The sequence below is a fragment of the Andrographis paniculata genome, unplaced genomic scaffold (assembly GCF_009805555.1).
Source record: "Andrographis paniculata isolate CXL003 unplaced genomic scaffold, ASM980555v1 Contig45END, whole genome shotgun sequence".
NCBI classification, from domain to species: Eukaryota; Viridiplantae; Streptophyta; class Magnoliopsida; order Lamiales; family Acanthaceae; genus Andrographis; species Andrographis paniculata.
In genome coordinates this window covers 2687869-2710764 of record NW_026137579.1, presented here as the reverse complement: position 1 = coordinate 2710764, position 22896 = coordinate 2687869, and the positions used below count along the sequence as shown (strand labels likewise).

Genomic DNA, 22896 nt, shown 5'->3' with positions numbered 1-22896 from the left:
TTTATATACCTATATTTTAAAGGTACTGTAAAATGAATAATATATATATATATCATTGTAACCAATAAAAAACTGAACTCCATAAATTGTAGTAATTTATAATTGTTGGTATCCATAGTGATAAATCTCGAGTTGTTGTACTTGTAGTTTTAAATTATTTTGTTAAATTTTTAATACATAGTTGGGAAAGGTAGCATTGACAATTATGACATTAAATTAGACGTTGGAATTCAGAGGTTGCATTGTATATAATGTCACCTTATTTAATTATTAATGGAGTCAGTATAATAATTAGTTAACAAGGTGTAACACAACACTCCCCTCACTAATTAACATATAACGGATTTAATTAATTAATTGATTTATATGAGTTTGGTTTTACTTTTTTTCTCAATAATTCTGGTATTTAATTAAATATATAGGTGGCGAATACATTAATATATATATATGAAGCTAATTAATGTCTGTCACGCTCTTAGTACAAATTTTAAAATTCAACTTGCTTTGCACCATGTATAATTAATCAAATAAAATAAATTTCCATACTCTAAAAAATAAAAGAAAAATACAGTAATGGTGCAGTTGGATTTGTTAGACATTTAGTTGGGGTTTAATTAATATAATAATAATAATAATAATAATGGGGTGTTACAATTTTGATACTCATCAAATACGTAGGGTGAGTCGGTGGGCAATGAGTTATGCCCATCAGTAGTAATTATTGTAATTTACTTTACTACGATTCATTCTTACCATTCCCAACAAATTCCATTCAATTTAATTTAATTTACCTCTTTCCTTCCACCTCTCACCTTAATTTAATTAGCCTCTCTCTCTCTCTCTCTCTACGATTCAACGATTGTTGTTTGAGAGAGAGAGTGTGTGTATATATATATGTATGTCTGTATGTATATGGCGGCCAAAGAGGGTCCTCCGGGTCCAAAGCCAACAACCTCTGCTCAAATCAAGGTTCAAGGTGAGTCCTGTCTGTCGCAGCCATCGCCGTCGTCCTGCTCCAAATTTCAAACATACTTCCGGCGGCGGTCTTCTTCTTCGGTATATATATACATATATATATTCGGCAATTGTTTTTTTTTTTTTTTTTTTTTAATTTTCCAGCTTAATTTTGTCTGTAATAGTAATCGGTGTTTCTTAAATTAACTGCAGGTAATAGATTGATAGATAGATAGGTATTTGAGTGCGATGAGTCGTCGGAGTGGTGGATCGAAGCCTGAATTGAAGCTGAATGTAACCCCGGCGGCGCAGCAGGGGGAGTCGCCGTCGCCGTCGCCGTCGCCGACGAGGTCGTGCGTGTCGTCGGAGGGGGAGAGCAGCCCGGAGGCGACGTCAATGATGCTGGTGGGTTGTCCCAGGTGTCTTATGTACGTGATGCTGTCGGAACAGGATCCTCGTTGCCCTAAGTGTAAGAGCACTGTTTTGCTCGATGTCGTCCACCAGCAAAACAACCCCAACCCCAACCCCGCCGCCAAAAAGAGGAGTTAGCTTAACAGCTCCGCCGATCCTAAAACTTTAGAAATATTTAAAGAAGTCAATCGAATCGATAATAATATTATATATATATATATATAAAAATCTATATGGTAGTGTTGATTTCCTGCAATTAGCAGCACTATTGGTGCTCCATTTTTCAGATTCACAGTTATGGGAATGGAGCCTTAATAGTGCTGCTGCTGCTTCGATGGATCTTTGATCTTTGTTCTTTCCTTGTTTAATTTCGTAGCTAGCTTAGCTTCTTTGATTTGGGATTTAGCAGTGGTGGGATGGATCGATTTATGAATGAATCAATTAATTAATTATGACGATGATGGTTGTTTTGTTGGGCTGAGTGATTCCCTCCTTCATCTCCCCTGTTTTCTGCAGGGTGATTCGATCGATTCACTTTCTTCAGACATCATCGTTCCAATTAATCCATGAACCAGTGAAAAAAAAACACATATGATGTGAATATGAGGTGTAATTAATAGTAAGACGTGTATTGTATTGTAGTTGAACGTCGATGTTGCAATTAACCAAAAGCAAATCAAAGATACTACTGTACAATAATGATATTGGTGTGTGTGTGTGTGTGCGCGCGCATGTGACGTAATAATGAGGTAGCAGTAGCAGTAGCAGTAGCAAGCACCATCAAGGGAGGAGGGGCAATTATGTAAATTCATTTCATTTCAGTACCAGCAGCGTTGAAAAACAAAACCGATTGGGCGGGCGAGAGAGGTACGACGAGCATCTCTGTCTTCTGTTTACATCTGTCTATCTATCTATGCAAATGTCAAATATAGATGACATATAGATTGAAACCACCCATTTAAATCAAATTAAATTAAATGTAATTGAGTAATTCTTACGGTTGAAATTCTTCTTGGATCTGATCTGATCTGATTTTTGGGTTTGCAAATTGCAATTGCAATGCAATCTCAGTCACACTCACTGTAAAGCATCGTCGATATGACTGACTGACTGACTGACTGATTAGACCCATCAACAAAAGTGAAACTGGGGCATTAATTTTGTGCTAACTTGATTGATTAATTAATTAATTGATTGGGTGGGTGGGTTGGAATTGGACCGGATCGGGTCCTTGTTGTTGCCAAACTACCTACGTTGGTTGCATCCACAGTGGAAATGACAAGTGAGAGAGAGAGAGAGAGAGAGAGAGAGAGAGAGAGAGAGAATCCATCAAACATTTGACGTGACCAACTTCAACTTTCACTTCTTCTTTCTACTAAGGCAGTTGACTTTGATCTGTACTGAGATGTCGTATGGGCTACCATTTGGGTCATTGTCTTTATGGAGCCCAAATTGCATAGGCCCACTTTTATATATTATTATTATGAATAACACAATTCACAATTCAGTAGCACTCCAATTTCTTGAATCTCAACCCCCCCACCCATTACATTACATATGTCTCTCTCTCCAATTTGCATGTGTCTGATCCTTCAATTCACCTTCTTAGATCATGCATTTGGCTCCGGACAATCCAGGTGAAATTATTTTCGATTTCTTTAATTCATTGTTGTTTATTGTAGATAGTGGTTTTAGTACGGTTGATTGTCACTTGTCAGAAATATTATTTGGATCGTTGTGTCTGAAGGAATTATGGAGTGAACCTAAATAGGATGCAATCTTATCCTAAAATCGGCTGCAAATTGTAGAGTGTGGTTTTGTTTGTATAAAATTGGTTTAATTATAATGAGTGAATAGTAAAATTTGTAATATATAGTTTGGTTTTTCTTTTTTACCTTTATCTTAAGTAGATTGTGTTACCTTTTGGAAACATGGAAGCATCTCGCGATTCTGTTTTATTTGTAGTTTCACGTTGCAAATTCGAATGTTGTAGTTTCACTGCAACCTGTAATTACCCTTCAATGTGATATTCCTCTGTTTTGTTCACTGTGCCTTCGAGAAGATCAGGGCATTCTATTTCACCAAGAATGACGACGATTTGCTGGACCAGAATAGGCAGGTGTTCTTTGTGGTCTTGAAGATCCTTGATTGTGTGATTAGCTTCTTCTACTAGCCTAGTGTTGGCACAGTATCTCAAATTTAAGTGTGCCAGAGATCTCTATACGCTAGAGATCCTTGGTTTTTTTATTGCCTTTACTATGTCGACAAATTTTACTTCATAATACTAGTAATGTCAATCTAAGTACCCTGTGATATCATTACCATTTTTTCTTTCCACTGTGCCGGCTACATCTTCTTTTGTTTTTGAGTAGACAGGAATGCTTTTTAAGTATTGCGGCATGACTTCCATGAAAGATATAAATTACTGGCAAGTTGGGCGTTTCTTTAAAAGAGCAAGTTGTGTTATTTGAGAATTTGCCACTGAAAACTGCAAAGATGGTTTTGAAGAACTTGTGGTTTGATTGTTTAATGGCAAAGAAAGACATTGGGGATTGTTACTCTTTCATGAGATGGTTGGAGGTTGGTTTGTATGGCAATTTCAGGTAATTCCGGCCTTCGCTAACAGCCCAACTTTTCGATTTGCTAGATGTTAAGTTTGTGTTTGATGTGTTTGTTAAACATGATATTGATCAGAAGGTTGCTTTCTAAATCCCTGCTGTGCTCTGATCTTTTTGGAATCGTGAAAGGACGAGTTTGATTTCCTTAATCTTTAAAAATGTGTACTTACGGCAGGTGTAATCAACACATTGCTAGCTACAACTCTGTTGATAATATAACTGATTCTCTCCACCATCATATTGGTAGAACTCTGTTGAGGTATGTTTTTTGAACGGATGAAAGTGCTTTTAACAGTGCATGGTAGGAGAACATATTGGTATTAGATGAAGTGTTATTGATGAAGTAAGTAAAATACTTTTAGGAGGTGATATTTGAGAAAATTTGACTAAATTTATCAATAAAAAGTTGTCACTGCTTGGTCTATGATGCGCCCCAAATGAGTGTTGATTGGCTATTATTGCTTGTAGCCCTTATTTAACCCTGATGAACCGTATGTTGTTTTCCTCTGATTTTGGCAGTAAAATTTATTAGTTGAACTTAAGTCTACGCCGAGAGCAATTTCTGAATATTATCATATACTAGCTTGATATTTTTCTTTTGAAAATTGAATGTTATAAATGTTGCAATGAGTTAGCTTACAGGGCATTATTATATTATGTGCTTAATATTTGGATATGTACATAATATTATTATGCCCGTTCTTTGTTCCCCCAAGAGCTTTTACAATGTATATCTTTGAAATTATGTCAATGTTTCAACTGATGTTTTACCCCTTTGCCTGTTTGGTATTGGTTGAGGGTGACCTTTAAGGGCATCTTAAAATGATCACTGGTTATTTGCCCTGCAGCTTTCAGATGAAGTTGATCTTGAAAGGCAGAAGTTGAAAAGAGTCACGATCTTAATAAAAAATGGGATGCCCAGATGCAATGCTGCTCCTTTTGCTGGAATAGAACATATGTCTCTTAATATGATGCTTTTCTGTGGTGAATTGTGGATAAGAAACTGATTATGCTTAGACAAGTTTTGATCTCCCTGCTGCAGAAGGTTAACTATCCTTAACAAGAAGTAATTAATGTTTATCCATAACTGTTTCAATATTAATATGCATTTAGAGTTTATGGATAATACTAATTGTATTTGTGCTTGCATTTCATGATCCATCAAATCTACAGTGAATTGTTGGCGAGCACTGTTGGGGTTATCCCTAAGTGCCGGAGGCTAATAATGCAGGATTGGCTTGGCTGGGGAAGGATCGCTATCTTTTGTAGGATGGCCACTTGTTATTTGGTCTGTAAGCATGTAATGAACGGTCCCCCATGCCTACTCAACATCCAAGAATGACAGAAAGGTCAGCCTTGAGTGTATTTAGGATAAAGTTCGTGTTTTGAGATTGTTGTTAGGGATTTGGGTGATTGAATGTTGAATTTGGGTTGTGCCCATATTAAAAGGCACATGGCATTTGTTTATCTGGATTTGAATTGATTTAGTAGCACTCTGTTGCTATTCATTTAAGGAGGTATGAAAGGATGATAAATATTCATGTTTCATTACAATCTCAATTGCCACATAGGTTTCCATTATTTTAATGACTTTCACATGATGTTTCCGCCACTTAGATCAGATCCCCTTTTTGTGCTTTCAAGATTCTCAAATGAAACCCTTTTCTGTGGTTGCTCTTTATCTCTCTCTTTTTAAACACCCTTTGTTTTTTTTTTAATGATCTACTATCAACTGTAATGAAGTAAACGAAGTTTTGTCTGAGATTCATTGAATTCAAAACCCCTGTGGAGGGCAGTGATGAAATAAAAGTTTCCAACTGCCTCCTCTTTATTACCTCCTGCATGGATGGGACATGAATTTTGCTTCCATCCCTTCAAGTTTTCACACATTCAAACAAATTTAGCATTTGCATTTATTCTTCACAACTTCAAACTGCAGAAAATCTTCCCTTAAATGTTCAATCAATTGCTTACACACTCTCTAATGCAGTAACTTCATCACCTGTCTTGTATTCAATGGATTTCTGCAATCCCTTTGGCTGGAAGTTGAATGTCCTTATCTTTAACACACTGCCACAATTTTCTTGAAAGTATTATTGTTAATTCAAAAACAATGTAATATGATCATCACCACAAATGTTATGGGCTGGTTTCTATTGTGTTATCCTGAATATTGTTTGCTTGATTTTTCGTTCAGTACAGACAAAAAAAAAAGAAAAACTTGAAGGTTTCCATGTGGCAAGTTTGATTGTCTGGTTTGTTTTATTGCTTGATAAATCTATGAAATGAGTTAACTATATTTAGTATTTTTTATATATATATTTCAAATTGTGTCCCTACAGATTCACAAGCTGTCTTCGAACCTGAAATCGAATCAAATGGGGAGCAAGAAGAAAATGAAGAAACTCCCATTTCTGTGTCAAGCTTCAGAAACCACTTGGCCATGGCCGACCTGCGTCAATGATCCGGCGACCCACTCTTTCCGTGGCGACAACATCATCTCCGGCAGCAGAAACGCGGCGGCGGACGATCAATTAGCGGAAACTTCTGCCTCATCAAACCTGCAGGACGAGATGGCTGTGATTGGAGGGGTGATGTCCGAACGCCTGTTCTTCGAACCTGAAAAGACAAATTCTATCCTGGAAGAAGGGAATAAAGGGCAGGACGAGTTCGCCGGCGCGGTGGCGTTGGTGGAAATGGAGTCCATGGAACCAGTTCTGGATTTCAGGACTTCCATGGAGGAAATGGTGGAAGCTTACTGCGGATTGAAGGATTGGGATTGGGAGTGCCTGGAAGAGCTGCTGGCCTGCTACCTCAAAGTCAATGGCAGACACAATCACCACTATATTGTGGGAGCATTCGTGGAATTGTTGCTGCTGCATCTTGACGTGGCAGTGGCCAAGAATGGCGGTGCATCCGCCATTGATGATGAGCACTGCCCCTGCGAGTCTTCTTCCTCCAGCACTGTTCACTGTTCCTTCACATGTTCTTCTTCGACATACTCCTCCACCACACCATACTGTTTGTCTGCCCTCGAAATTGAAGACGACGACGACGAAGAAGATTTAGAGTAATTGCACCAACGAATTTAAGTACTGTGCAATCTCTATATATAAATATGTATGTATATATATATACAGATATAATATGTCTGGTTTTGAAATATTTGAATACAATTTGCCTGATGTACTCCATTGCTTTGATTGATTCAAGTTTTTATTTCATTAAATGAATCCACGTAATTACTGCTAGAAAATTTTATAGTGAAAGTATATAATTGAATTCAATTCTGCAGAATTCCGATCCATTCCATGTCCGGCTGTGAATTTCAGCCAAAACATTGCTCGTCTGTGAATTCATCTTTAAAGATGGACTTCCATTATGCATACAGGAGACAGTGACAATCACTTCAAAGTTGAAAGCAACAATACCACTTGAATAATATGTATATTAATATATATATTCATATTTATTTAGAGAGAGAGAGAGAGAGAGAGAGAGAGAGAGAGGGAGTGGTCCAATCCCAGTGTGTCAACTGTGTTAGTACCACTTTCTGAAGGTTTGCAGTGATATGAAGATGGCGATCCAGAAATATATGAGAAAAAACAAGTCTGTATGTTTACTGGAACATAAGCTGAAGAAAGTTCGAAACTTTTATCTATGAATATATTAAGTATTATGAATTTGAGGGAATGAAAAACATAAGTGCTTTTATCCTGATTATTATTATTATTTTTTTTTTAAAAAAAAGGGTTTTTCTTTCTATAGATTCTCAAGCATTTCTTGTCCAGATAAAAGACACAGAACAAATTCCCTCACTTGGTCTTGCTAAGGCATCTTATCTTGTTCTTAATTTCTTGTCCTTTTGGACCAAGAGTTGCAGAATGAAACAAAAAGCTTAAATATTCTCTCATGGGCATGGCCTGCTGATGAGCAGAATGTTGCTGGAGGAAAGATTGATTATCTAACAAGTGAATGCAGTGGTCCTTCCTTTATTCAAATTCATATTATTGTGATTCAGAAATATCCACATTCAAAATAAATAAATAAAATACTGGATATATATATATATATATATCTGAATAGGCTTTCAAATGAAGATACATTTGAACATATCTAAATATAGAATACGAAATTGAAAGAATTCATGGAGACAGCCTACCACAAAATGCTCCAAATTTTGCGTAGTTTCAGTTGTGGATCCAAAGCTAATTAAAAAAAAACCAGATATTATCATTATTTATTTTTTTTTATAACATTTTAAAAATCATAATTTGCTTGTATATATACCATTGATGGATTACATGCATGCATAAATCTCAGAGCTTAGATTCTTATCTGTCCCCGAAACTTCTAAACCCTATCCTGTCTGCACCAGAATCCTCAAAGTCAAAGATTCCACTAATAACACATGACAAAATTAATCATATATTTATATACAACATTAGCAGTCATACAAATTAAATTTTTATAAATCCCAAAGCATATCATATAAACATATCTATCCCAATTCAACCTCTTCCATCACTACTTACGTAGCAGTCAATAAATTGCCAGTTGGATCACCATTAAAATATATAGTCCACTAATGAATTAATTATCTGCTTTCCACTAATAGACTTTTGGCTTAGACATTTTCAGTAAAGAATTTTCATTCATTTCCAAGAAGATTTTTAAATATTACTAGTATTTAATATTATTATCATTATTATTGTAGGAGAAATGAATATCACAACTACTACTGAACACTGCTTTTATTTCTTCCATATTTTTGTATTATTATTATGACATCCACTGGTACACAGTCACCTTCCTGCAATTAATAAATGATGGGCCGAGGCCCATTTCACTATTCCCTTATGAAAAAAATTAAAAAAAAAAAAAGAAATATTCATTTCATATTGATACATATATATATATATGCATACTATTGCCAGAAAATGTTTAATAGTCTATGGTACTTCAATATAGTGTACTTTATTTAACTGTATTAACTCCTCATTGATTTCAATTAAATTTATGGCATTGCATTGCTAATGAATTCCCGATTGCAGAAAAGTAGTAGTAATATTTTGGTGTAAGAAAATTAAGATTAAATAAACAAATAGGGGCGTAATTGTGAAGGGCAGACAGGGTTTCAGGTCGATCACGACAGCATATCATTATATATGATTCAGTTGTCAGTGAAAAGTTTTCATCTTCCACGCATTAACTAATTCAATTTACTGAATGGGAGTTTACTGTTGAAAATGACCCAACAAGCTTGCCCAAATTTCCATGCAATTATAGTGTACAGAAAATGACTTTTCTTAAAAATAAAAAATAAACATAAAAATAAAACAAGAAAGGAAACATGGGCAAGACTGTGTGTGTACTAACCTTTTAGGGATTGGAAGTGTAGTTTGTGGAGGAACAAGATTGAAGAAAATGGGTTTCAGATGTCCCTATTTGTATCATGATTCTGATGTAAGAAAAAGAAACAAAACACTGGAGATCATATTACATATATCATCTGTGAGAAACAAGAAAGCTGCTTTTGTTTCTATCTCCTCAGCATAACCTTTTCACCACTCCTTGTATTTTATTTTATTTCTTCTTTTTTGGTTTCTCCTTTTAGTATATTATCTGGTTTCATTGTTCATGTCGAATGAATGGACAACAAGACAACCCCATCAGATATATATGCCATTTTAATAATCTAATCTAGTTTTAGATATAAAGTGAAATGACATGATAAGATATGGGAACTATCCTTTCAATAAATTTCAAGCCCAGTGTCACACTTTCTCTGTGTGTGTGTCCACTTAAAAGTCCATTGTTATTAAAATTATTATGGATTTAATTTCAATTTTAATCACACAGGGAACAATCACATATAGGCAAACCAATCACTTGCCGACACGTGTCGAAAGATACCAAATTTATTAAGCTTTGGTGGCCTCTGCAACTATTTAATTAATTGCCTTTCATTCAATTCAGTCACTGCCCAGTGCAGAAGACTACTTACAGTTTTGTTTTGTATTTTTCAAATTAAATTTTCGAATCCCAACGTCTATCTTTTCACACCCACACCACGAATTCACCAGAAAATAAAGAAATTATTATGGTGCATTATTTGGTTTCAACCAAACATGTCCTTAAGACAAAACCCCAAGCCATTGCCAAGAACAATTATTAATTGCCCCAAATTAACAATTTTTACAGGCTGGCCTGGATTTGATTGGATTTAACACTATGCTTTGAATAAGCTTTTGATAATTCTTCAAGCCCTTCTGACTACTGACTCACTCACTCAGTCGTATGATCAAATCTTACCATATCGTCTCTAACTTTTTAACCATTTCTTGTACTGTTCTTACCCACCCACTGCTCGGTCGTCTGACAGATGTACCTGGTTATATTATTGTGATATGGCCAAGATTTCGATCTCTACCAAAAGCTGCTGCTGGGATGAAACAAAAACCAAGCCAAGAATTAATCTTTAATTGGGACTAGTGCATTAATCACTAACATTGACGATTAATAGTAGAGAAGGTTACAAGATTACAATTTTCACAGAATTTTTGAGGAGCACTCGATCTCCAAAAATGCTGTGAAAATCTAATCTACAACTAGGAAATTCAAAGCAACATGAAAAATTAATTAAGGATGGAGTTAAATAAAAAGAAACCCATTTTGTACATTTGGGTTTCTCTATCAGAGTCTCTAATTAACACTGTTGTCAACGGAGATAAGATGGGATGCACGTGGCGGCCGGCGAGGTGGGCTAGAAGTCACGTGAGCGGCACATGGCATGCAGGTTGGGTGACCTGGCGGAGTAGACGCCGTTCCAGATCTCGGTAAAGGCGCGGACGATGGTGCCATGGTAGTAGGGCGAGTTGAGCTGGAGGAAGCAGTTGAGGAGCTCTTTGAGGTCGTCCTTGGAGTAAATCTCCCTCTCCAGAATCATCTGCAGCATCGACTGCCGGAAATCCAGGTACGGATCGTCGGAGTCCTTCTCCACCGCCACGCTCGCGCCGCCCACGCGCCCGAAACCCTGAACGGCTCTCAGGCTCCGGACGTCCGATTCCGTGTCGGAGGAGTAGCACGCCGTCGGGGTCTCCACCGCCGACGAGAACGTCGTCGTCGTCGTGTCCCACGAGCTTGCCGACGAGCATTGCCGCCGCCCCTGCAAGTGCGACGACCTCTGGCGCGGCCGCGGGTTGAACACGGCGGAAAGCTTCGGCCGCCGGCAGCTGCTGCTGCACCCCAAGCTCACAGTCAGGCTGCTCAGAATGTACTTCTTCTTGCCGCTCGACATTGTCGAAATTAGGGAAAGATTAAATCTTTTTTTAATTTTCTCCTCCTCCCTCCTCTATCGATTTTTTTCTCAATTTCAGGGCAGCAAGAGCGGTGAGCATTGGAATTGGGAAAGTTATAGGCGAGGTGTCTGATATAAATTAAGCATGTGAGGCTTTCCAGGGACCCCACTCAGGTTCTATTTGATTTGACACTTTCTTGATGTGGATCACTGTGATACTCATACATATATACAATTTTGGATTTTGGGGGCATTTTGATTGGTTGGTGACGGGGTGGGGATGACGGGCAGGTTACCCTAGCCCTGCGGAGAAACTCAGAAACGTTGATTAGAATAGAAAATTGACGAAGCTGACACCATCGATTTTTTATTACCCACAATCATGTTTAGGGTTTTAGACTAATTAATTATATTTATCGAATTTGCAGGATCACAAGAAGCTTCTATCTGTCTGTCTGTCTGTCAGGAATATCGCTACACTAAAATAATGCTTCTTTCTGATTGGAATTTTTCGGCCCAATATTTGATCCAGGTACTGTTTGGGCCGTATAAATATATTTAATTAATAGTTGGGCCGGCCCAGTTTTCTCTTAAATTTCACTGGTACAATTCAATTTTTTTTTAAAAAAAATTATGTAATATTTTGACTGTGTAAGTTTTTTGAACAAGAATGGTATTCAGGGATGATGCCACGGATGACACATAGTAAGAAGTGTCATATAGTGAAGTATAATAGTAAATTAATAAAAAAGGTAGAAATATTTTATGCATTTCTAATCCCTAAATTTACCTAATGTCATTATAATAATAATTTGGTTGTGTATTGACTTAAACATTTGATTCCCAACTGATTGGTGCTGTAATTTGGTTCAAAGTTGACCTCTAACGCGGGAACTGTTTTGAGGCATAATAGACTTTGGATTTTGTCAACTTGCATTTTTTTTTTTTTAGGAAAATTATCTTAGTTAAATTGGTGATTTAATTTCCTTTGCTTTAATTAATAGTATTAAGCAAGCCTCGTTGTTATGCCTTTTAAATTTTGCAAAACGTGCACTCAATAAAATTTAAAAGTGGGATGAGAAAAAATGTGACCTAAGTTCTGGCCAAATTTGATATCCAAATCTAAACTCAATAATTAGTGCAGAATGTCCAAACACTAATGCAAACAATTAAAACATCCTTAAACCGAACCAAGGAAATAAAATGTTATCTGTTCCTGATCCAAATTTCCTGACCAATTCCAGAATTTGACCATTCTCTAATTCTCCCAGTTTTGGCCTCTTTCTTCTGGAACAGTTGGCAGTGTTGTGTTACTTGTACTTGTGCCCCTGTCTTGACCCATTCTTGTTCTTACACACAACTCAAATGAGTATGACAAGAATGCCCCTGGCCCACTAGAATAAAATGACCAAATTGTCCCTAGGAAAGGACATGAACTTCCAGTCGTCAAATGGAAGAGTCTAAAACCTCAAGAAATCATCGTGAGTAAAGAGTTGTTTGTTATATATATATATTCGGGAGACGTCCATGCCAAGAAATCTCCTCATTTCCTCTCTCTTACAAGCCTCAGCCTCAACCTTCCTATACGTATAAATATATATGTGTGTGTCTGTATGTTCATAAATACCATTTGTGCATACAAACACACCGCTCAGATCCTTACATATATATAAATATATATTTACGTACTCTCGCCCACGTTCATCATATCACTTGTAACCAACTCCCATTTCAGTATTTGCCGTCTCTGAATTCAAACTAGTTGTTTTACAACCCCAGAATTCGAAGATCCTTCCTTTACGCATAGGTAAGCAATAAAAATATATAATTTTTTGTATCTATTCTTCTTTTTGATTCTGTTCCTTGTTATCTCAATTACGACGGGTATAATTTCAACCATCTTTTTTGGGAACTTTCTTTTTCCCCCAATACTTCAAAATTTAGCGGCAGTTGCTTCCAGAATTGAATTGATGATTAATAGATCATATTTCTAGAATCAACCTTCTTCTCCTTTCTTTAGTTGTTGCAGGAATATTGAAGGATGATTGGGGAATTCATCACAAGAAGTTTGCTGTAAGCCACCGCTTGATTTAAATCTTTATTTCTTTAACCCACTTTAATTCGTTGAAAAGATTCCTTGTGTTACCTCCTTTTTTGGCTTTAAAGAAATGTGATTTTGATTGTATTGGTGGGTTGAACATGAACAGATTGGTTTTTGGATATGGATATCCTGCCTTTCAGTGCTTCAAAACTGTAGAGAAGAACAGAGTAGACATTCAAGAACTCAGATTTTGGTGTCAATATTGGTAAGCATCTAATGAATTACATTACAGAAGCAGATCAACATTTAATAGTATTATTATTTATGCTTTTGGTCATTGTTAATCTGATTTGAACCAATCAAAGCTTTGGTTATATGTATTGGGTCTGGTCAACTAATGATTATTAACATGATGAACATGAAAGGTGCGTGCAAGACAATCTTGAAAATGACCTGGTTCATAGAATTGGTTTTCTGATTGTTTCTTGTATTTTTGTAGGATAATTGTTGCAGTGATTACAATTCTTGAGAAGGTTGGAGATGTATTCATCTCATGGTATGGATTTCCATTTCCAGACCCAAACTTTATCCAATCTTTACACTTTGATGTGTACAATAGCTTATATATAACTTCGATTCTCCCACAGGTTGCCAATGTATGGAGAGCTAAAACTGGCATTGTTCATCTACTTGTGGCACCCAAAAACAATGGTAAGAAATAAATAAATATAAAACCCAATTTGATCCTCTGTATGTTCCTCAAGAACATGATCCATTTTAATGGGGTTGGAATTGCAATTTCAGGGAACAGGATACATATACGAGGCACTGCTGCAGCCATATGTGTCGAGGCACGAGACAGACATTGACAGAAGCTTAATTGAATTCAGAGAGAGGGCTTGGAAATTAGCCATTTACTACTGGCAAAACTGCACAGAGCTTGGCTCTACTAAAATCCTACAGTTCTTCCAATTTGCTGCTTCTCAATCTGCTAAGATCACAAATCGTTCCACCAGCACCAAATCCCGCGAGGTATGGAAATTGGCAATCGTCAATGGCAGCACGATTTTAGTTTGAGCTCAAACACGCTTTTATGAATTGAGTTTTGATTGCTTGGGTCGATTGGCAGATTCAACTCCCCGACGGAGCTCCGCCGCCGGCAAAATCGTCTGGATTCTTCTTCAGGAGAAACAAACCTGACAAACGGCGGCCGCCTCCGCCAGTTACGCCGTCGGCGCCGCCCTTGAATTTGTACCGCAACGAAACGCCCAAGTCGGAGTCCATTCAAGTCCAGCTGCAGAACCAAACGCAGTACATTCGCCCTGAAGATGTACTTATTCCAGATTCGGATCCTGATGCTGGGTCGGGCAGGAAGACGGGTTTGGATCACGATGTACAGGCAGCTAGGCTTAGACTTAGACGCTTCATAGATAATGACTAGGGTTTTCAGTTTGAGAGAAACTTCAAACCTTACACAAGATCAACCCCAGACCAGTTTGTAAATTGGCCTTGTGCCACAATTCGAAATTTATTCATTTTTTTTTTTTTTTTTTTTCTACTTTTCAGTTTCCATAGAAATTTAAAAGATAGACATCCTCTGGATAATTCGTATGTAGTAATGAATCCACTATTTTATTTATTAAAAATGTGTCTTATTATACAGCTAGTGAGTGATGGAACTAGAAAAAAAAAACAGACTAGGAATAAAAACATAATATGTTTATTCAAACAACGCAAAATAAGCTGAAGCTGCTGCTGTTTGAGCTTCCATTTCTAGAAGTTTCCGTTGCCGCCGCGGAGGCGAAGAACAAGGTGAAGGGTCGACTCTTTCTGGATGTTATAATCGGCAAGAGTACGACCATCTTCAAGCTGCTTCCCTGCAAAGATGAGACGCTGCTGATCAGGTGGGATCCCTTCTTTGTCTTGGATCTTCGCCTTCACATTATCAATTGTATCAGAGCTTTCGACCTCCAAAGTGATAGTTTTTCCAGTCAAAGTTTTGACGAATATTTGCATTCCTCCCCTCAACCGCAGAACCAAGTGAAGAGTCGACTCTTTTTGGATGTTGTAATCTGCCAAAGTCCTACCATCCTCGAGCTGTTTCCCAGCAAATATCAAACGCTGTTGATCCGGAGGAATGCCCTCCTTATCCTGAATCTTGGCCTTGACATTGTCGATTGTGTCAGAACTCTCAACCTCCAAGGTGATAGTCTTCCCTGTCAATGTCTTGACAAAAATCTGCATTCCACCCCTCAGTCGTAGAACGAGGTGGAGGGTTGATTCTTTCTGGATATTATAATCTGCCAGGGTTCTACCGTCTTCGAGCTGTTTACCAGCAAAGATCAATCTCTGCTGGTCTGGAGGGATGCCTTCCTTGTCCTGAATTTTTGCCTTGACATTATCAATTGTATCTGAACTTTCAACTTCCAAGGTAATCGTCTTTCCGGTAAGCGTCTTAACAAAGATTTGCATTCCTCCGCGCAGTCTGAGGACAAGATGGAGGGTGGACTCCTTCTGAATATTGTAATCAGCAAGGGTGCGGCCATCTTCGAGCTGTTTCCCCGCAAAGATCAACCTCTGCTGGTCAGGAGGAATTCCTTCCTTGTCCTGGATCTTTGCCTTCACATTGTCAATGGTATCTGAGCTCTCGACCTCAAGAGTGATTGTTTTTCCAGTAAGTGTTTTTACAAAGATCTGCATGCCACCGCGGAGGCGGAGGACAAGATGTAGTGTAGACTCTTTCTGGATATTGTAGTCTGCAAGGGTTCGCCCATCTTCCAGTTGCTTTCCAGCAAAAATCAGCCTCTGCTGATCTGGAGGAATTCCTTCCTTATCTTGAATCTTGGCCTTAACATTGTCAATGGTATCAGAGCTCTCAACCTCGAGAGTGATGGTCTTGCCAGTGAGGGTCTTAACAAAGATTTGCATCTGCTCTCATAACAGAAAACAATACTAATCAATAACTACAGATTTAAAGCAATGCACAGCCCAAACAAGCTTCAGATTAAGAAAAATTAACCATAAAGTAACCAACACTTGTTCCAGCCTTACTAAGCGAAATGATCGGTCCCCTCCCCAACACAGACTTAGATGCAGGCAGGCAGAGCAGGGGAGGGGAGGGGAGGGGGGTTCAATTAAAAAACTATAAACACAAACCCTAAGACTCTTCGATGGACCGTAAATTAAATACAACACATTCCTGGAATTGCCTCCTTTAGAAAGGATACAACAAGTTCTCAAATCCTATGTCTATACGACAAAATTTCCCAAAATTAAAAGTAAACACAAAAAATGAGAAACATATCCACACAACCCGTACAATCCACACCAAACCAACAAGATCCAAACAAGCACGATAATCCACAGAATATAATCAACGCGACTCGTTAAATCAGACGGGAGATATTTACGTACCTTGAGGACGACAAATACGGAAAACGATGAGAGTATGTAGTTTGGAGGGCTACTGAGATTGAATTTCTGAAAGCGCCGGAGTGAAGAATGGTTTTGCAAGGATGGGTCGCGCGCTTTATATAGGACTGAGACTGGTGGTAACGCGACTTTTGCTTCCGATCTTCAATAGCGACGAAGAATTGGTCGCGTTTAAATGCGTGAGAAGCGGCACCAAACAGCTTCTATACCACCTGCTTTCTTCGGCTCCAAGTCGTTGTGACTTGTGTGTGTTTATCTCTTATCCTCTAAATTTTTTTTTAAAAAAAATGATCTGAAATTTATATTAAATACTATTTTATAAAAACATTATTTTTCTTTCATTTTAGTAATAAATTAATGAAATAGTTTTGTATAAATTCAATTAAATTGAAATGAAAATATATAGTCCCTTCGGTCCATATTTCACGGAAATTTTTTAGAATTTTACATAAATTAAAAAATAATAATATTTTATTAATTAATATAAATATCTAATAGTTTTTAAAATTTTGTAAAGATTAAAAAATATTGATATTTTATTAATAAATGAAAAATATAATTTTTTTTTTTTTTGATATTTTTTGTCAATAATATTTTATTATTAATGTATATTTTTTGTAAAATAAAAAAACAATATTTTAAAATATGAGACTGATCAAAACGATAAAATGGATAATTTGATGAAAAGAGAGTATAAATTTTATTTTAAAATTGTCTATATTATTAATTATTAAAAAGAAAAGAGAAATAATATGGTCAACCTAAACAGGGACTTGTTGATATTTATCCTTATGACGAAAGATCAAAGAAAATATACAAATGGCGGGAACTTGACGAACCCTTGTCAACATCTGCATCTGCACTTCCCGTACCGGCCAGTCTGGAATCACACTCATTTGTGTGAATCTACAGTCACGCTACTTTCGACCTCTGGAAGGCTTTTGATATGGAAACAGAGCCAAGGCTTTGGGAACGCGGCCTTCTTCGGCGGCGGTTTCATGCCTTCTCAAGCTACCCAAACTGCCGATCCAGCATTTTGTCGGCCAAGGTTTGTGTGCGTTTGACTTATTAAAAGTTTATTCTCTCCATCACCTTGAACTTCGGACAATTGCTTGATTTCTTGGTTTTGTGAAAACCCTTAACTGAAATTCTAGTATGGGGTTTATGACGTATTTGCATTCTATAGATTTCAAAGCGGCCCGAGAGATGAGAAGATTTTGCATTCGCCATTTCCCTCCCAAAATTGCGTTGTTCAACCAAAGTAGCTTGAATATGAGGAACACTTTGTTTTCGCCGTTGTTTCTTTGTGTGTTGTGCGTTTCAGTGTAAAAGAAGCTATACCGTTGTGTTTGATATTCCAACTTGTTCTAACTTGCTTTTCATGTGTTCCAGCCTTAGAAATGGCATGTGTAAAAGTTCATGGGCATTTAGATGGGCTTCAAGGCAAAAATAATATGATGGCAGGATGTGTTTTGTTCCCTTTAAAAGATTAGCATGCGCCTTTTCAATGCAGGATGGCAGTGAGGGTGTGCAGATTCGTAGATGTAGACTGTTTGAATCGGTCGAAAGATTGAATTGGGAACTTAAAGAAGGAATAGATAGATACAATCGGTGTGGTTTTCATTTACAAGTTTTGTCTGTACTTATGGTGTTTGGTTCATATTAAGTAGAAGCAACTAATGAAAAGTAAATATATGATTCAGATGCTGGCACTTCATGACCTATTGATTATAAGGCTATCGCGCCAAATCAATTCATTAAAGTTGTACCTTCCTAATCCTACCAATCAGCATACAAATTGTATTACTACACAATGTTTGTCATCCTCTTTGACACTCCAACATCTTTCTAAGTAACTGTAATAATATAGATTGATATCAAGAACTAAGGATGATTTGCATGTTTTTCCAATATTTGGTTTCTTTAAATATACTCCCTTGACTTTGTCCTACCTCTAATGATTTGAAATAACCTGACTAGCTTGTTAAGCCAAAACCAGTGCATACTTTTTTTCTGTATTTGATTGATTCCATCATTGAATAAGAGGAAGATTTAACCTGCATGCTATATACCAACATGCATGTCACATACTATAATGAGATTTCAAACTTTTTTGCTGATTGTATAATGTTCACTCTACAATACCAGGCCACTGGATATGATATAAACCAAGTAAGGTTATCATGGTGCATTGGTGTGAACAGATGTTTTATGTTCTGTTTCTCCATCCTGTTCATATAACCTGGAGTATGCTGGTCAAATTCCTGACCATTAACAATTTCAGCAATTATCACTCCTTCAAAATGTTTTCAACCAAAGCCATCAAATCAGGTGATTTTTAAGGATATTCTGCTATGAAGTTTCAATATGCTTTCGAATCACATTTGTTAATGGCTAGCTATATTGTTAAATTTTCAGTTTTCTGTACAGTATAGCATGAGTGAAGCCAAGAGCATTGGTTAAATGATTCTAAACTGTTTGCAGCAGCTGTCATGCATGTAAATTCTACAGGCAAACACCAATCTATATCCATAACTTATCTTTTATTTCTACTTTATTTTCAGTCAATTTTGAAAAGGCAAGCAATGCTTTCAAAATATCTTAGTTTGCATACCTAGTTATGCAAAGTTGCGTGTGTTATGGGAAATAACTAAGCAAAAGAACTTGAAGTTAGTTGCACATGGGGGAGAAAGTGATATGAAATTTTTAACAAATTGGACTTCCATCACTATACCTTTCAGCTAAAATTTCTGCTGATAATGCCTTAAAGCTATTACAAAAAGTTTGAGGTGATCTTTCATATCCTTTTTTCTTTTTATTTGTAAAAATTGTAAAAGATCATTTCTCTTCCATGACCTCTTGGCTTTATTTCCCTCTGAAGAAACCTTGAAAAAGTAAAAAAATAAAAATTATTCCATAATCTCTAATTTATTTGCCTAGCGTGAAGTGAATATGAATTGCTTTGCCAAGAAGATGTTATACCTGATGGCTATCACACACCATAGCAGAATTTTTTAGTATGATTGGTTTAGTTGGTTTTTATTTTTTATATTTGGTTGATTCAACTCTATACCAATCTCTGCAGGCTGTTCCTCAATGTAATCAACTTCATAGTATGCTTTTGTATGATAGCATGCAATCAGCTGTCTCATGTGGCAAACGTTTCATTTCTATAAAATAGCTTTTGTGATTGCTGCAGGTATACACACTAGCCTAGTGATGCAATGCATTATATTTTAACCTGTTCACACTTCACATTGTAGTAGAATAAGAAACTTGCATGTATGATCTTGCTCCTGTTATCTTTCTGTCATTTGATGGAATGGCCTGCCTGTATTCTTCGGTAGTTTGATTTATGATGAAAACCTTAACTAGTAATTCTGGTATGTTAGTGTTTATACTTTATAATATGAGCTTTAGACCTAATTAAAGTTGGATATGGCAGCATGATAAAAAGGAGTCCATCAGAATGAACTTGCTCAACAACTAATCTTCCAGATCAAAAGACCTTAGTTTGTTTCTTATTTTCCTTAACAGAGAAGCTACTGAGTCTGTAGAATCTGGTCTAATATATGCAACCATAGATGAAAACCAAAGGTCGAAATAAATGCACTCATATCCATTCAATTTGTGGTGATCAGTGAACAACTTTGTTGATTAACTAGGACTACTATATGTAGCTTCGAATAATTCTGCTGCTGTTACTTTTTCTTGAGATAATTATGCTGTATGTATGTATCTATATATATATATATATTAATTAATAATATGCACCCAACTTATAGGTTATCGATATTTCTAATGAATTAAACTGATGTTTATCTGACCCGCCACACTGGTAATGAGTAATGACACCAGTTTTGATGAATTTATTTATTAACGTGATCAAGAAGCAGCCACTCACTATTGCTGATGGTCTCTCCTCCATCAATGAAAAGGAATCTGATATTACCCAAGATTCCAATACAATTTATTTGATTTTCTTATTGCCACTACCCGACAAATAAATACAAAAAAAGAAGCTAGAGGACAATGCAAATCTACTCGTACCATTTAGTGGCCCATCAACGTTAACAGGTATATGCCTGTCTGACTCGTTTCAGTTCAATAGCACATACATGATACATAGACATATTTCCATCCACAGATATTATTATTGCTAGTGCTAATCATATTCTTGTTACTATTATTATTATTATTGTTGTTGTTAATATTCGGGATTCTTTCAGAGAACCCTACCTGGTCTTGGATGCCCAGATCTGAGGTGGAATTCGAACAATCAAGAAGCCACACAACATATAATACATGTATAAGGTATGGCATTGCTTTATATTGTTTTTAGTTGCAATTTTAAAAGCCAAGTTGCCGTTTGATATATGGAGTGGAGTTTGTATATTAATTATTATATCACTTTGTGGAGCACTGGGCCGCTGACACGTAGCCTCCTCCATTGACGTATCTACCCATAGCTTTACTTGTGCATATTCAACATGCAAACGGGCATAAATCTGGGTCCAGAAAAAGCTTAATAAAATCTGGATTGCACTCACACATGTATCTCAAAGTTTTGAGAGTGAGTGATGGAGGTGTTGGACCACCAAAAATTGCCTATTAGAAGAGGGCTTTTGGGACCCCCGATTCACTACAAAATAATCCCATTCTGGTGTGAATAATGGTGGGTGAGGAGTGATTATGCAACGATTTTTTACAACCCCCCACCCCCCGACGACTTTTGGCTCGGCACCACTTTATATTATTCAAAAGGCCTATAAAGGGCTTTTCTTTCTAAGGAAAGCTAATGCATGCATGGCTTAGTTAGTGCAGGAATGGGGAAAAATTAATAATAGCTTTGGTTACCTGTGATTATTCATTTTTAAAAGTGTTTTTGACGTGGAGTGGCTTTAATATCTCCTTAATTAAAGTGGCCACACAAGTGGATAATTCATATATATCTGAATGGAACTCACATTAATCACTACTCAGAAAATTATGCCATTAATTTAGTTGAAGTGTGTGTCTGTGAGAGAGAGTGAGAGAGTGGTTAGTGGATAATGGTGTGTATAGTATTTATCCAGATATCTGTCTTCTTGGTAGTCACTTGTTATAACTATCCATAATTATACTATTTAATCTCACCGTTACACATATTAAAGGATAAATATAGTTACTAAGATAACGCCTATTTAATTTATGTGTTATTTGAAAATACGTGCAGTTCATATTTATATAAATTATGTCATGGCTGCATTTATATTATATTAATATAAATTATATCATATTTTGTATGTTATTATAATTTATGTATGGTGCTGTCAACATTTTGCCGCCTAAATCATATATATTAATAAAGATAGTGAAAGAAAATAGAGGAAATTCATGAGTTTAAAAGATTAATTGCAATAAAAATAAGAAATCTACCTAAACAAAATTCAATGAACATATAATTTTAAATGACTCTTTCTATAGTGAAATTGAAGCATGTGTTGGTCTGCCTTTTAGTGAGGTGGATGATATTATTACAACACACAGCATATGTATATATGCATAGCTGCCTAGAATGTTCATTTATTAGGTAGAGTCACTTTTACACATTACCTTTAATCCTACCGCCACTGCAGCAAATTTGTTATGACAATAATATCATGGACAAAAAATTAAAAATAAAAAAATATCATCAACTATTATTAAATATTATATTTCAGTCCCAATATTGGATGTCGAAATTTTGTAAAGAAATAATTAACTCTTTGCATATACATACATTAATACATATATATACACGGTACTGGTTAGTGACAATCAATCTAATTACTCCCAATCAATACATAAAAAAAAAATACAGAGAAAGTATATGGTTTTAGATAAGATAACATATGTTGTGTTAGTTGAAATCATGTATTGAGTTTACAGTTTACAGGGTGTGTTATATACAAACATAATTTATTTGATGAGTTTAATTATAGTATTTTTTGTATCTTCCGTATTGTCAATTTATATATTATATTTGTATTATGTTAATAGTGTCTATTTATATTTTATATGTTGTGTATCAATACTTCATATGCCACCGTATGTGTATATATATATATAGTGTTGGGCAGATTTTACAGACAAAGAGGTTGGGTAGGTAGGTACTGTTT

At 36.3% G+C, this 22896-nt stretch overlaps 6 protein-coding genes across 18 annotated transcripts; 4 read left to right on the top strand and 2 right to left on the bottom strand.

Annotated features, from left to right (window-relative positions):
* The first annotated feature begins 772 nt into the window (after window positions 1–772).
* LOC127251893 (transcription repressor OFP15-like) lies at window positions 773–7239 on the top strand. Of its 10 annotated transcripts, XM_051275825.1 has the most exons (7): window positions 773–1056; window positions 1168–2232; window positions 3428–3968; window positions 4159–4242; window positions 4832–5049; window positions 5157–6221; window positions 6326–7239. In XM_051275825.1, the coding sequence occupies exons 6-7, from the start codon at window positions 6120–6122 to the stop codon at window positions 7055–7057; spliced, it is 834 nt and encodes a 277-aa protein (XP_051131782.1). In that variant the 5' UTR covers window positions 773–1056; window positions 1168–2232; window positions 3428–3968; window positions 4159–4242; window positions 4832–5049; window positions 5157–6119; the 3' UTR covers window positions 7058–7239. The 10 variants fall into 10 exon arrangements, with proteins under 10 accessions (XP_051131782.1, XP_051131783.1, XP_051131786.1 ...); XM_051275832.1 differs by lacking the exons at window positions 773–1056; window positions 1168–2232; window positions 4159–4242 and adding an exon at window positions 2871–3002 and having other exon boundaries at window positions 3428–3484; window positions 3742–3968; XM_051275831.1 differs by lacking the exons at window positions 773–1056; window positions 1168–2232; window positions 4159–4242 and adding an exon at window positions 2871–3002 and having other exon boundaries at window positions 3428–3484; window positions 3738–3968.
* LOC127251554 (protein GL2-INTERACTING REPRESSOR 1-like) lies at window positions 1204–1711 on the top strand. The gene is made up of 2 exons (XM_051275284.1): window positions 1204–1498; window positions 1653–1711. The coding sequence occupies exons 1-2, from the start codon at window positions 1204–1206 to the stop codon at window positions 1709–1711; spliced, it is 354 nt and encodes a 117-aa protein (XP_051131241.1).
* Window positions 7240–10457: 3218 nt separating the features above from the next.
* LOC127251657 (transcription repressor OFP6-like) lies at window positions 10458–11438 on the bottom strand. The gene has a single exon (XM_051275449.1). It carries the CDS (start codon window positions 11281–11283, stop codon window positions 10750–10752), a length of 534 nt encoding a protein of 177 aa, XP_051131406.1. The 5' UTR covers window positions 11284–11438; the 3' UTR covers window positions 10458–10749.
* A 1377-nt stretch (window positions 11439–12815) lies between these two features.
* LOC127251656 (putative HVA22-like protein g) lies at window positions 12816–14872 on the top strand. 3 transcript variants are annotated; one of them, XM_051275447.1, is made up of 7 exons: window positions 12816–13090; window positions 13313–13356; window positions 13491–13589; window positions 13824–13880; window positions 13972–14035; window positions 14129–14356; window positions 14454–14872. In XM_051275447.1, the coding sequence occupies exons 2-7, from the start codon at window positions 13325–13327 to the stop codon at window positions 14763–14765; spliced, it is 792 nt and encodes a 263-aa protein (XP_051131404.1). In that variant the 5' UTR covers window positions 12816–13090; window positions 13313–13324; the 3' UTR covers window positions 14766–14872. The 3 variants fall into 3 exon arrangements, with proteins under 3 accessions (XP_051131404.1, XP_051131402.1, XP_051131403.1); XM_051275445.1 differs by having other exon boundaries at window positions 12817–13090; window positions 13304–13356; XM_051275446.1 differs by lacking the exon at window positions 12816–13090 and having other exon boundaries at window positions 13114–13356.
* Window positions 14873–14937: 65 nt separating this feature from the next.
* Window positions 14938–16880, bottom strand: LOC127251654 (polyubiquitin-like). Of its 2 annotated transcripts, none has more exons than XM_051275443.1 (2): window positions 16739–16880; window positions 14938–16252 (listed from the first exon to the last, which is right to left on the bottom strand). In XM_051275443.1, exon 2 carries the CDS (start codon window positions 16250–16252, stop codon window positions 15098–15100), a length of 1155 nt encoding a protein of 384 aa, XP_051131400.1. In that variant the 5' UTR covers window positions 16739–16880; the 3' UTR covers window positions 14938–15097. The 2 variants fall into 2 exon arrangements, with proteins under 2 accessions (XP_051131400.1, XP_051131401.1); XM_051275444.1 differs by lacking the exon at window positions 16739–16880 and adding an exon at window positions 16376–16606.
* LOC127251658 (uncharacterized) lies at window positions 16840–18817 on the top strand. Its single transcript, XM_051275450.1, has 3 exons — window positions 16840–17000; window positions 17526–17804; window positions 17943–18817. Exons 1-3 carry the CDS (start codon window positions 16840–16842, stop codon window positions 18019–18021), a joined length of 519 nt encoding a protein of 172 aa, XP_051131407.1. The 3' UTR covers window positions 18022–18817.
* The last annotated feature ends 4079 nt before the right edge of the window (window positions 18818–22896 follow it).

What these genes read in the sequence shown, in the direction of transcription:
- LOC127251554 (XM_051275284.1), top strand. Translation starts at nt 1,204, where the DNA reads ATGAGTCGTCGGAGTGGTGGATCGAAGCCTGAATTGAAGCTGAATGTA. An exon ending in CCCCGCCGCCAAAAAGAGGA is followed by an intron (nt 1,499 to 1,652) that starts GTTAGCTTAACA and finishes TCCATTTTTCAG; the next exon opens with ATTCACAGTTATGGGAATGG.
- LOC127251893 (XM_051275825.1), top strand. Translation starts at nt 6,120, where the DNA reads ATGTTATGGGCTGGTTTCTATTGTGTTATCCTGAATATTGTTTGCTTG. An exon ending in AACTTGAAGGTTTCCATGTG is followed by an intron (nt 6,222 to 6,325) that starts GCAAGTTTGATT and finishes GTGTCCCTACAG; the next exon opens with ATTCACAAGCTGTCTTCGAA.
- LOC127251657 (XM_051275449.1), bottom strand. Translation starts at nt 11,283, where the DNA reads ATGTCGAGCGGCAAGAAGAAGTACATTCTGAGCAGCCTGACTGTGAGC.
- LOC127251656 (XM_051275447.1), top strand. Translation starts at nt 13,325, where the DNA reads ATGATTGGGGAATTCATCACAAGAAGTTTGCT. An exon ending in TTCATCACAAGAAGTTTGCT is followed by an intron (nt 13,357 to 13,490) that starts GTAAGCCACCGC and finishes GAACATGAACAG; the next exon opens with ATTGGTTTTTGGATATGGAT. An exon ending in TGTGGCACCCAAAAACAATG is followed by an intron (nt 14,036 to 14,128) that starts GTAAGAAATAAA and finishes TTGCAATTTCAG; the next exon opens with GGAACAGGATACATATACGA.
- LOC127251654 (XM_051275443.1), bottom strand. Translation starts at nt 16,252, where the DNA reads ATGCAAATCTTTGTTAAGACCCTCACTGGCAAGACCATCACTCTCGAG.
- LOC127251658 (XM_051275450.1), top strand. Translation starts at nt 16,840, where the DNA reads ATGGGTCGCGCGCTTTATATAGGACTGAGACTGGTGGTAACGCGACTT. An exon ending in GCTCCAAGTCGTTGTGACTT is followed by an intron (nt 17,001 to 17,525) that starts GTGTGTGTTTAT and finishes CAACCTAAACAG; the next exon opens with GGACTTGTTGATATTTATCC. An exon ending in CCAGCATTTTGTCGGCCAAG is followed by an intron (nt 17,805 to 17,942) that starts GTTTGTGTGCGT and finishes TGCATTCTATAG; the next exon opens with ATTTCAAAGCGGCCCGAGAG.